A 13,243-nucleotide genomic window follows, 5' to 3' on the forward strand; every position below is an offset into this window, starting at 1 on the left:
AGATATTAGCCTTACAACATCTGAAATACAACCCCATATGTTTCTGACCCAAAGCACCAAATTTAGTGCTCTGTTGGCAATACGAGAAACACCAAGAAAAATACAGGCATTTGACAAGAGTGGTACAATTAGTTTAAAAAAAAAAAGTCATGGGCTCAAACTTCATATAAATTTCCAACATATGCTGATGTTAGGAAAGGAATTCAGATTTAGTTGATGGTTAAATAAACCTAAAAGACAACTTATAACTTCTTTATTTCACTGACCCTTACTCAGAAATGGTTTGGACATTGTAAACTCATGCTTAGTTATTTCCAGTATGTAGAAGTGCGCAGGGGGTACCTGTAGTTGGTTAATATTTCTGAGGCAATCTACTTGCATAAGGAAATGCTACATTAACAAGGTATTTACATAAAACCCCTTTCTACAGCTGCTTTTAAAAGGAAAGACAGATAAATATGTGCTTAATGATAAGGACATGTGAAGTGGGTAAGTGACCTGAGAGAGAAAGCTCATTGACCTTCCAGCATGCTACAGGAATGTCATATTTGTTGCAGTGTACTCCATACTGGTACGCAGCATGTGACAGTCTGAAAAGATAATGCCTCTGACAATGCACACTTACTATTCCCCATCAATTATAAAACTGTGTGCTATTTTTTTAATTGATAGTGAACACTGGAGCATAATCATGTTAAAAGTATCTTTTCAGAATGTTTCTTTAAGAAGAAAAAAGAGTAAGAAAGTCTTCTCAAATGTTTTGATAGATGATTCATTGCATTTGAGCTGCTGTCAAGGAGCCACTGTAGCCAAGCCTATAAATATGCAGTTTTGAGAACTCTGGAAGCGTATTCTGGTGGTGCGACAGATTCAAAAAGCACTTTTTCTACCGCAAAAGCTAACGTTGCTTTCTGTTATACATTCAGATACAGTTGTCTAATTAGACTAATTGGTTGGCAAATTTTCCTCCTTTTAAACGAAATTAGTTTGGAGGAGAGAGAACAAATATCATCAGAAACCTGAATTGCTCTTTCTTTCCATAATAATTGTTTATTTTTAACAGAGCAGAACTAGGCTTTATAACTTTTATGGAGGGAGGCTGTTTAATTTATTATATATGACATTTTCCAGAAGAAATGAATATTGGCAGTTTGTTTATAAATCTTTAACCAAAACGATCATAATGTAATCACTGACCTTCACCTCGCTCACAGCAGCAGTAATGGATACAGCTACAACAATAACTGTTGCCCGATGATATCATAACAAAGAGAGCTTTCTTTGAGTCGGTACATGTGTATTTTCTGTGTTTTGTGTTGTCTTGTGAAGAGTTGAAATACACCGAGGATAATGAGAATGAATGATAACCTAGATGTGTTCTTTCCTTGAACTGCTGGTTGTATTAAATCCACTGCTCCCTGCAAATCTATAACATCCTTTTCAGATGAATTCAGAAACAAGGAGCTGCATTCTTTTATTCTTGGTCCAGAGATTAAAATTGATCACACAAGACACAAGGGAGCAGATTGTAGTATCACAGCTCAATGTGGTTAACTAGGATAGTGCATGGCTTCTGTTCTACTTAACTGTGTGCGTAGAGGTTACAAATATTATTGATTGCAAGGGTCAGCAGAGGCTGGAGGGAGGTTATGTTGTTTGATGCTATTTGGTAATTTTTAAGGGACAAGAGCTATGAACCCTCATAGCAGCTGGGATAGGTACAGTTTAAATCTGACAAATGGAGATTTATGTTTGTGTGAGCTGGCAAAGACCTTCAAGTAGAAATAATAAATGGAAGTCTGATAGGTTGTTTTATCATGGGTCAAATAACGTGCTGTAGAAGAAGAGGAAAAAAAGATTTAATTATTACCTATTCATCAGAATGCTCTGATGATAGGTTTTCAGTTGTAGATCTGCACTGCAGAAAAATGAATAGTGTTTGGAAGTCTTTTTATGAGGCATCACTTTAAAATATATGTAGAGATGGTTTACCTGAAGTGATTTGAAAATGCGGCGTGGGCGGGATGATATGGGAGTAATTACTGAATAAGCTTTATAGCATCTTTTTGTTCCTTCGTGTGGACAAAACCACTCTGTTAATATTCTGAGACTTAAGATAAGATGATATAACATGTTAAAAAGAACTAGGAAGAAGCATTTGTTTCCTATACTGAATTTTCAGATAGAACTTTATTATTCAGTAGCATTTATAAGACACTGCTGTTTTACACTGAAGGCTAATTGAATTAACAATAAAAATTAAAAGTTTGAATGAATCTTTACTACATTTCCAAAATAGGAATAACCAGAAAGACCTATGTTTTGCAACTAATATTTAGCATGGGAGATTTTCTGTCCAGATAAGTAGGGTTTTATCAGTATTTCATGAAGATACAGTTCTTCTGATAAGGGGTGCAGACATGTCACTCATGTAGCCTACTGTTTCATTACATTCACATAGCAATGATCTTATGGAAGTAGCATGCCACAGTAGTAGTAACGGCGAGTTTAAGAGGAATGGCTGTGGTTAGATGTTTTCTGTAATCCTCACCTATTCAGCTTTTTTCAGCTTCAGGAAACAACATTATAAAAATCAGTCTGTATTTGTAACACTTAAATACCAATTGGCTATTATACTACTGTTGGAGACGAAAAGACTTTAGCTGGTACAAATTGTCTCCGTAAACCTCACTGCAGCTTCCTTACCGTACACTGCATGAGATCTGACTGAAGATGTTATTCCAGGTTATTAATGAATTATTCCTCATATTTCCAGAGGAAATATGTAACCATATGTCTGTAATGGATTTTCTACTGTTCCTTTGCAGAGGCCTAACATTTTCTATCTGATGCCAACTATTTGTAGCTTTTTCTTTGAGTATTTTCCTGGAGAATTGTTCCCATTTCCATATGCAGTTTCTATCAATTTGGCTTTCCAAGATCTTTTTTCCATTTTTTTTTAATGTCAAAACTTAATGCAAATAATAAATTTTATTTTCTCTTTGTAAATTCTTATTGGATATGATTATTCCAGTGTGCCAACATGACTGCCTATAATACTGAGCGCATATTGTGGAGGAAATATATAATTTCTATTACCAACAACTATTTTATTATTTTCTGTTTTCTTTACTTTTTAGAACTCTGCTGCTCCTATATCCTCTTTCTTTTCCATCCAGACTATTTTGCTTTCACTTGTACATATACGTATTTTCTCTATTGTGTCTAAACACCCTTAGTGTGACACGTAGTCTCTGAGATATTAGGGTGTTTTTTTTGTATCCTTCAAGTTTACTTTTGTATCCTTGCAATTTTACCCCAAAAGAAGAAAGCTTCTTGCTTTTGCAGCCAGTTTTCTTCAACAGTGTATACTAAGTGAGAGGAACCTTTGTGGCTTTCTTCTCTTCTAGTGTGGTGCAGCGTATCACACTGACAAATAGTATCTGGCTAGTGTCTGGAGGAAACACAGCCCCCTGTGTCTTTCCTTTGGCATGTTAGTGCTAGGAACATGGTTGTCGAAGGAAGAGAGAAAGGAACTGACAACATTAACATGTCAAATCTTAAACTTCAGCATCCCTGCTATGCCAGTTCAAGGATGCTCCTGAATAATGACAGCTTGTGCCAGTGGTGTGAAGTGGCCAAATTCCAGACAAGACTAAAAATCAAATTCAGCTGTGTTGTAAGCTGCTTTGAAAGAGCTCTTTTCCTGGATGGAAAGGCACATTCTTATGTGAAAGATGGATTTGACTGAGACTACTAAATGCATTTTAGCTAGTGACCTTTTCAGATTTGTAGCCAGTATAATAAATGTTACCAAGATGACATAAGAAAGGTTAGCAGCAATATTCTACTTTATTTTTATAGAAGATGTTTCTTCAGTTACTTTGTGCTGGAATTTACAGAATTCTTATGTTCTGCAAATCAAGATGCATAGCAAACTGTTTCAGTGCTTTAAGACCTGCAGTAAACAATACAAGGCAGAATAGAACCAGAGGCAAGGTAAGCAGACTTCTGCATTCGTCCATCTCTGTGATGAGGTTTACTTCATAGCAATCTTCATATTTCAGAAAGTCTTTCACCAGAACTACTATTTAACTTGCTAGAATCCTTAGCATGACGATTACTTCAAATGTGAGTTACATTAAATATCGCTTTCTAATCTGAGAAGAACTGCTATATAGGTCACTCTGAAAGTAATGCCTTGTATATATTCCCATGCAAACTACAACAGATGAAAAGAGCACAATAACACTGTTTAATAGAGCAAATTTTCAGCTATGAAACACTATTTTTTCAGCATATTCACCACCATTAGTTGTACATTATCAAGTAAGAACCTGCATACCACTCACGTAGAAATCTGCACCAGTGGAGGTGCTCACTGTTGCTGTTGCCACTGCTGAAATGCACCACCCACCCACCTCACTGTGCTCACATCCACTCTTTGGTCTCCATAGACATTCAGCAAGTGTCAATGAATGTCAATGGGTGCCATTTTTTCCTCATGGAGGAATGCAAAGACTCACCTTTGCTTCATATGCACTTCCATGTTAGACTCTGTTTTGTCAGACTGCCCCTCTGGTGTCATCTGTCACACAGCAACAACATGTAACAGAATATTGGTGGGAAGGTTCTGTATCTGGTGCTATACCACCAACATCCAACTCTGACATTGTGGACTAACATAGTAAAACAAGAAGCATTACTTTTGGAGCAGCCCTCATGCAATTATCTTCTGTTAATTTAGGACTCTGAATATTTTTGTCCAACTTACTGTTGATTTTCTAGTGTCCTTTAAAAACTTCTAGTGATACTGTATGCTTCAGTTCTGAGTTGTGCATTTAAAAAAATCTTTTGGAGAATAATTTCTCAGGTCAAACTGTGAAGTGAAAATCTCTGTGGTGCTTAACTGAATACCCAGATATTTATGATTGCAAAATTGCCGTATTCTTTCTGCAGACCTTTGTTAAATCATCCTGAGACAATGATGACTTTCACTAAAAAAATTACCTCAGCCACACTTGTTTGTTACCCCAGTAATATTCGAAATGCAGATCCCCTGTATTTCCTATGATAAAACTAAGAAAAGCAATTCAGACATAGGTTATGGGGGGTTAGACTAAAGGTGAAAATCTCAATTGATGATCATAAAGCCAAATTAAGGGTGGAGTTTATATCTAATGGAGGCTAAAGTGTTTTCATTCACTTTTAACATATCTATGATATTAGTTGTCAAGCTAAACTGACTGTAGTGTAACTTCATGCTGTGAGCACAAACCATAATTTTGCAGTGTTTTATGACCAAAGCTCACAAATACAACACTAATCCTAATTTTCATCACTCGTGGATTAATTCTAAACTATCTGCTCTTTTTGTATGCAGTTTCTGATTCCTGACTACATCTTGTGAAATTTTGGCTATGTCTAAACTGGGACAGGACAACTGGGTTTGCACATCAATTACATTATAAAAATAGGTTTGGTTCTTGCTGGTCTGACTATTCCATTCCTTTTTTTTTTTTTTCAATACCACTTGTAAGAGTTCAGATACTACTGCAGTTTAACGATGTAGTAAGATATGAGATGTATGGACTGTGTTACTTACAGGTTCAGCTATTTATTCAGGCATTTCTAGAAGACACTGCGGTGTGAACAATGCTGTTCAACTGACAGTGCATTGCAACAATTGTATAGGGATTTTGCTAATAAATGTGAAGGATTTTTTTTCACATTTACTCATTCTAATGTGAGGGTAAGAAAATGCTAACTCAAGTGTCCTGTAGTTCTTTTGCTTTTCTATCCTTACTTTTATTTTCTATGAACCGTTCTATGAGGCCTTTAGAAATCATTGGGGATTTACTCTTACAGACCTTGCTAGAGCACCTATTCCAAAGCAAAGAAATCATTAATAATAAACTTTTAAAAAAATAAACAGTAAAAAGAAGTTAAATTACAAAATAAATCTACCAGGCTTACAAAGAAAACAAATTTGAAAGAGCCACCTGCTGTGGAGATGAGGCAGTAATCTCAGCAGTAGGAAATAAATGGAGAGAAAAAGAAAATACAAAAGCATAGACATTAAAAAAGTAATTAAAACACTTATCTCCATCAACATACATAGCAAACAAAAAAAACCCAACCACCTAGGAAACGTACTCTATTGAACCTCACAACAGGAAATAACAAAGCTGCCACCAAAAAGAAAAAGCACCAAGCATCCACCAAAATGAGAGAGATATCATTTAAAAGTAGAGGCCTTGAATACGTTTACTAATGTGTTAATCGCTAATGGACTGACCTTGAAAGAAGCTGAGCACCTGCAGAGCATTTGCAACTTTATTGGGCATTTATTCTTTCAGAACTACCTTTAAAATGTACAGAAAGCAGCTCTTCAGATACCGATGGCTTTCTGTTCCATTTCTTATGAACAGCATAGTGTGAATTGTAACGGTGTGCTTGCTCTAATCAGGCATGTGGCACAGCTCTGGTACCATATTTGTATAGCGTGTTTTAGTGGAGTTCACATATCTAAATTATTGTTTAATATTGATCCATGGGCAGTAATTTTATCTATATTGATATGAATGAATATGGTTCATAAATAGTGTGTATGATGATGAATACAACTAGGTTCTATCATGTCAGGGGAATACTATAAATTTGACTATAAATCTACTGTTTTGATGTTATCTTTAAGTGACTACTTAAAGATACTTAAAATTCATGGTCCAATTTATGCAATTCATGAATTGTGAGATGTAGAATAAAAGTGCTTTTTATGCACAGATTCTGATCTCCATGTCCCTAGAATGTAAGCCAGACTTTTTGAAGAACAGAACATTCAGAAATATTGAAGGATGCTTGTGTGTTTGGAATTTACTCGTGTTCTTTTCTGCTGTGCCCCTTCATGGTCCCTCTGACTGTATGGGATCTGTGGCTGTAAGTCTCTGGGAAGCGAGAAATGCTATCAGAAGTGTTACGCCTAAAATATTTTTATATGGAAACACGAGGAGCAAATTGGAACACTTAAGTAGGTAAAAGAGCAGGCAGATGAGACAACATGTGTACCAAAGACTTTTATTGTTAATTCAAAAGGTCACTTTCAGGAGGGAAATGGTGGATTTAGAAACTTACTTTCAGAGAGTGATTGTTAGATCTGTATCTACTGTACAGCATTTTTAAGAAACACAAATATGCTATAGGATATTAATGAATAGCTCATCAGACCATGTTAATTCCTTTCTGATATTTGTATCAGTTTCTCCACTAGAATTCCATTGTTCATTTCCACAGGGCACATGAGTGGCCAGAACTTGCTCTTATTCATCAGTCTACTGAAAGTGAGCTATTGCTACTGCTAAACCTGTGACACGTTATTCCTTGTGTTCAAGTTTCTTATGCTGGTTAGCAGGCTGGGTCTTGGTTTGTCTAGTCTTCGCCTCTCAGATATTGTTTCAGCAGACTTGTATTGCCATAAAAGCAGATATGAAACTAATCGTATGTTTCTTCTGATTGCATCCACTTTCTTATAAAATTCCCAAGTTCAGATTCTGACAGTTTCACCTAGTCCTAGGATCTTCTGTGCCCCTATTCTTCAGAATATTCCCTGCCAGAAAGGATAGGGCATGTACTGAAGAGAGATCTTTATTTATTTAGTGTCTGGCAGAGTTTTTCCTGTAAACATGTATTTAAAATCATATTTTGCTCAGAAACATCTCTATTTTCATAGATATGGCAAAAGGTTCAAAGATTTCCTTAATCCTATGATTTTCTATCTAATATTCCATGTTTGTTTGACATGGAAACACTTAAAAAGAAGTTACAAACTGGTGAAAGGAGTTTGATATTGGTCAGGAAGAAAAAAAATATGTACATACATCCAATTTTCTTTGTTTTCTTTTGAAATAAATTTGGATGAATTTCTAAATGTAATGTATTTTGAAGCAGTTGAAAGATTCATTTAAAAATGTTAAAACTCAGCATCTTTGCTTTAAAAAAAAAAGTTCTTAGTGTATTCCAAACAAATTGCTTTAGCCAAAATGAATTTACATTTTTACCTAAAACGTGGGGTTGGTAAAAACAATTCAACCAGCTCTCTGCTTGAAAACTCTCAACTCTCACAACAGTAATAGCTAAGACAATGAGTGGGAACTTTACTTGACAGAGCCCAGTTCCTCATTTGTTTACGTGATGCAGCCTAAATTATTCCAGAATGTTGTATTAATGCAGCGAAAAACGAAGCAAAAACTCATCAGTGCCTAGTGTGGGGAAAAAAAAAGAAAACTTCACAATGATGTAGTAAATTTGCTTCTCATAGGCTTTTATATATTTTTACACTTCAACTTCAGCTACTTTTTTTTTTTTTTTTTTTGTTCTGGAGATTTGTTTTCAGTCAGCTGCCAATGAAAACTACACTTGACCCTTTCCAAGGAACAGGACTTATTTTGGATGTCAGTTATTAAGACTGGCTGAGAAGTTCATATGAAACTGCAAATCTGCCCAAACATGTCAGATTTAAGTAATTCAAACAGTGATTTCAGGTTCAGAAGGCATTCCTGTTTCTGGGGAGAGGGGATTTGATCATAATAGGAAAGAGATACATGCTGTGCCTCTACTCCCACATCAGTTTTCCTTTCCAGACCAGGCTAACGCTTGCAGTAATAGCAGCAGTACATGTTTCCTTTTTAGACTTTGCTGACTGATATGTTGTCATGCCTTGAGTTATTCGGTGCAGCAACCAAGTGGACTAGGTGCATTTCTTTGCATGCCAATCCACTGCATTGTGTATGCATCACTCTTTTAGATTGCCTTTGTATATCTCGCAGATTGACTCTAATAATTTTGTAATTCATATTTCATCTGGACTAGGGAATTGTAAAAGGGTCTATATTGTATCTCTTCAGATAGAGATGAAGAACTTGACACCTACAGTTAAGTAAATTAGCATGTATCTGTATTGTGAGAACAAAGAGTAAAATGATAAGTAGTAGATATTGTTTCTTCTAATATTTACCTTTTTGTTTATATGTATGTATATACATAAAGGATTTTAAAAGTGGATGGTTAAAGCCTGTGTTTTACAACGTCACTAGTATGACTTTAGAAATTATATAATAGGTCAGACTTGATAGAAGGACTAAGAGTTAAGGTACAGCCCACTGCAGAAGGGATTATGGTGTTTCGAGGGAAGAAAGAAGGGGGGAGGTTTTTCGTGCTAAGAGTGATGTTTCTTGGGAGATAGCTGGAGAACCTGGAGAGAGAAGGCAGGGCATGGAATACCAGAGGGTCAGGAGTGGAGTTCATTTGTTTTCTATGCTATACCTGAACCACACTGGGACTGTCTAGATTAGCTTTTGAGAAGCTGAACAAGATCTACCGTGCTAGCTTTTATTTTCACAATGTTTGTGCTTTCTTAGCACGTGACATTTTCCTGTAGCCTGTGTGTGGTTTGGATATTGGCTGCTTCAGAAGCTTGTCTCCTGGAATCAGCAGGTAAAGAGACTGAGGCTGCAGGAGCTCCAGAGCTCTGGCTGCTGTAGGCAGGGAGCTGGGCAGTAGCCTGCTGCTTCTGTACCTTTGCAGAGTACATTGAGCAAAGCCAGAATGGAATTGTAATTCCAGGCTACCTTCTTTTGATTACCCTTCAGAAGAGTTGTTCTTCAGTTTCAGTGAGGGAAATTATTATCACTAGATTTTGGTATAGGTTATTTACAGGCAGATCTAGAGCAGCAAAAGATCATTTTAGTACAAGAAATATCAAGTAATAAATAAACACTTTTAGATGGCTTTCAGGTGGATATGGAGAGTAGAGAAATTACTAACATTGGTTTTAGCCTAAAACCTAAAGGAAAGACCTCATGTTTTTGCAAGCTTTTCTTCTTGAGTGGCTCTTGGCTATTTTGTAATGCGTAAATTCCCTTTTGCTAAAGATTTTCTTTGATTCTTCTTCAAAGGGTATTTATCTTCCTTCATTATTTTGACCTAAATTATGTCTTTCATAGACGACTGTTGTTTTGTTTTGGTTTTAAATTTTATTTCTTCTCCAAAATTATTTGCACAAAACAGTATTTCTCCTCTGTAGCTTTTTTTTCTACATCAAACCTTCTCTCTCCTGGGAGGCTGTTGACTATTTATCAATATTTGATCCTTCTGTAAAGCACACTTCTGTAAGGTGGCTGTTTATTGTGAAATGACATCTCTCAAAAGTGAATCTTACGAGTTTCTGATCTCTTTCTGTCTGCCTGACTTTTAGCTTTTTTAGCTCTTAGCTTTAAAAAATACATAATCTCTATTTTAACAGAACTAAATGCTGTCACTTTAAAGGCAAGTACTAAGCAGTAGTATAAGATACATCAGAATTCAGTACAACTTGCAGTGAAACTGTGCCAAGTGTTTGTAGGAAGAAGAGGAAAATTCCCAGCATTTCCTTCAAATATAGATATTGAAAAGTGAAAATGGATTTTCATGTTATTATAATAAAAATGAAAACAGTAAAATAAATAGCAGAAAATGCCATGGATACTGTCTGAGCTTTGTTTTGTTGGTTGGTTATATTAGCCAGACTAAAAGTTGTTTGATCGAGAACACTCATAATATAAATTCTTTGATTTCAGCAGCGTTGCACTTAAGATAAACCTGAACCCTGGACACTGTAACTTTCTTTAATTCTGTTTTTTTCTTCAACCAGTGGGAGCTGAACTACTGATGTTGTTAGAGATGGAATCACTTTTATTAGGGGGATTATATAAATGTCAGAAATAAGTGGGAAAATATTTGAGATTTTCTCCTTGTGCTCAAAAGAGGGTAGACAAAAGATAGAATGGAAAATATCTTTAATTCACTCCGCACCTCCCAGTAGTGACAAAAGTTTTTCTCCTGAAATCAAAGTGAGATTACTGTGGTAGTCTATATTTATATCAATTGTAGTAGATACACTACTCTGTCCTTTGCCTGTAGTAGGCACAGAAAACTTTTGCCAAGGTGCACTTGTCATAAGTACTTTAGCAATATATACAGGTTTTGTACATTTTTAAAGATAATTTCTTTAATGGCTCTTGCATTTTAGAGTTTCAGTAGCATGAAGTATTTCTGTCAGCCTCTTAAAATATCCATTATTCATTCTTAATTAGCTGATATTCCAGTCTACATAGGAAGTACAGCATTCAAAGTTCTTGAAGTTCAGTAGAAGCATATATTTTTTAACCTTATTTTTCTCAGTATCCTGCTATAGAGCAGCACTGTTTAGAAAGCAATTGATTCATAGTTTTGTTTATCAGCAGAGATCAAGAAAGTACTCAAAACCGTGAGATATTTGAAATGCTGATTTTCATTTGCTTTTTGGTTTGTAAGCCTGCCTTTTGAATTCAGTGAAGTCAAATTTCATTTTTTTCACAGAAGCTGCTGAAGCTAAATATAGACTTTTTTTTCCCCTTGACTTATACTAACTTCATTCAAAGATGTGGAGGGTAGAAAAATTTACCCCACGTGAGGCCACTCCTGAGAAAATCCTGGGGTTCCTACAACTGAGTCTTGTTATCTTTCAGTAATGAGACATCTTTTTGGTACTTCAGTAATAGAAAAAGGTCCTAACCATTTCCTACTCAAAATAGCATTCCTCAAAGTACAGTCCTGCTTTGCAGTTTGTGCTGAAGCAGTGTTATTGAGGTTTTCTACCAGCAGCCAATATATCTCAAGCAATGAAAGATCAGTGCTGCCATCCATGTCTGGGAATGGAGGGAAGTACGTTACTTTGTTTACTTCATTTCTGCCTACTGGTTCTAAGGGCTCCTTGGTTACTCTGTGTTTTCCAAGAAAGAAATATTGACATTTACTCCGCTTCAATATGTAATTATTAATTAGCATATTTTCATGGGAATATGATTTTTTTTATTTAAATGTGAAAGACAAAGCTATGTTGAAAATACCCTAATTTATTCCATTTGCAAGAAAAAAAGTTTTAACTTCTGTGCTGGCTGGACAGTTTTCTGTGCTGTATAATGTATAAACAAATGTATAAACAGCAGCACAAAGCCTGTCTTTGACAATTGGAAGATACTTTTTGCTATTTTGTTTTAATCAAAAGATATTTGTTTCTTTCATTGGTTGTGAAGAGAATCACTGTCTGTATCCTACTGCTTTTGGATAAATTTGTGCTGTTAATTAACTACAAAAAAATGTCAGCAAATAAGGACTTCAGGGTTTGGAGAATACAGTCAACCACGACAAAAAAAATGATGATATACAAGTAGTCAGAAATAAGAAATTTAAACACCATCACCACTCATGCCCCATTACAAATAAATTAGGCCATTCACTATTGCCTTGCTTGTGTTACCTGGAAACTAGCTGTATTGAATAATACCTCAAAACAAAGGGAACAGAACTGATACCCAGGAGTTTGAGTTGTGCATGCAAGTAAAGCTATGTAGGAAAAGTTTATGAGAATCATGGTTTTCCCAGTAGCTTCTCTCCTTCTGCATCTAGTATGTTCTGTTTTCTTTAACCCTATTCTTTGCATTTATTTAGGTATGAGTTAATCTGAGTGCACAGGTTATTCAACAACCCTGTTTTCTAATGCCGGTTCTATTAACAGATCAACCATTCTGTGTGCTGCTGACAACAAATATGATGCTGCTGTCATTTGTGATGTTCTTTGTTTGTTTGAACATCTGAGGTTTTGTAGGACTACTTGTATTGTGTTTACTTTTGAGAGTGTTCATGTAATGTGAAATTTTTTTTGTTATTGAAATTTCCCTGACAGTTCTGATCTACCTTAAGATATCTGTTTCAGGTTTACCAGAACCAAACAGAGACAGTATATTCCAAGGGCTGAAAATGGATCAAGGGTTTTACACATCAAAAGACTTCCTACCTTTGGTAGCTGTGGCAAGTAAGCCAGGTGTGTGATACTTTGCTTCTGTTATAAACATATTCAGTAAGTCATTAGCAGCTCCTGAGGTATCAAAATGCACAGGTGATTATACAGCATCGCATCCACCTACACAGCACCTCCCTGTAAAAAGTTCTGGGCCAAGGTTTTCTCCTGGTGAGCTGCAACCTCAGGAGAGTGTGGTAACTAACATCAGTTCCAGAGACTGTAAAGCAAATAGTCATATAAAATATAAAAATCTATGAACCTGGCTATCTATTACTCACAATAAATTATGTTTGTTATATTGAATTGTATTCTATAGATATAATAAGCTTCTCATTTGTATGTATTGATATAAATAAATAACACATG

The 13,243-nt window shown here is 35.6% G+C and overlaps 1 protein-coding gene across 1 annotated transcript in view; it reads left to right on the forward strand.

Annotated features, from left to right (window-relative positions):
- LOC100538897 (dihydropyrimidine dehydrogenase [NADP(+)]) overlaps positions 1-13,243 on the forward strand; it is a 67,093-nt gene that overhangs the window by 32,344 nt on the left and 21,506 nt on the right. The window contains exon 4 of the mRNA XM_031554950.1: positions 12,791-12,898. Within this exon, the coding sequence (XP_031410810.1) occupies positions 12,791-12,898 (108 nt within the window). The remainder of the gene's footprint in view (positions 1-12,790; positions 12,899-13,243) is intronic.

Source organism: Meleagris gallopavo, chromosome 10 (genome assembly GCF_000146605.3).
Source record: "Meleagris gallopavo isolate NT-WF06-2002-E0010 breed Aviagen turkey brand Nicholas breeding stock chromosome 10, Turkey_5.1, whole genome shotgun sequence".
NCBI classification, from domain to species: domain Eukaryota; kingdom Metazoa; phylum Chordata; class Aves; order Galliformes; family Phasianidae; genus Meleagris; species Meleagris gallopavo.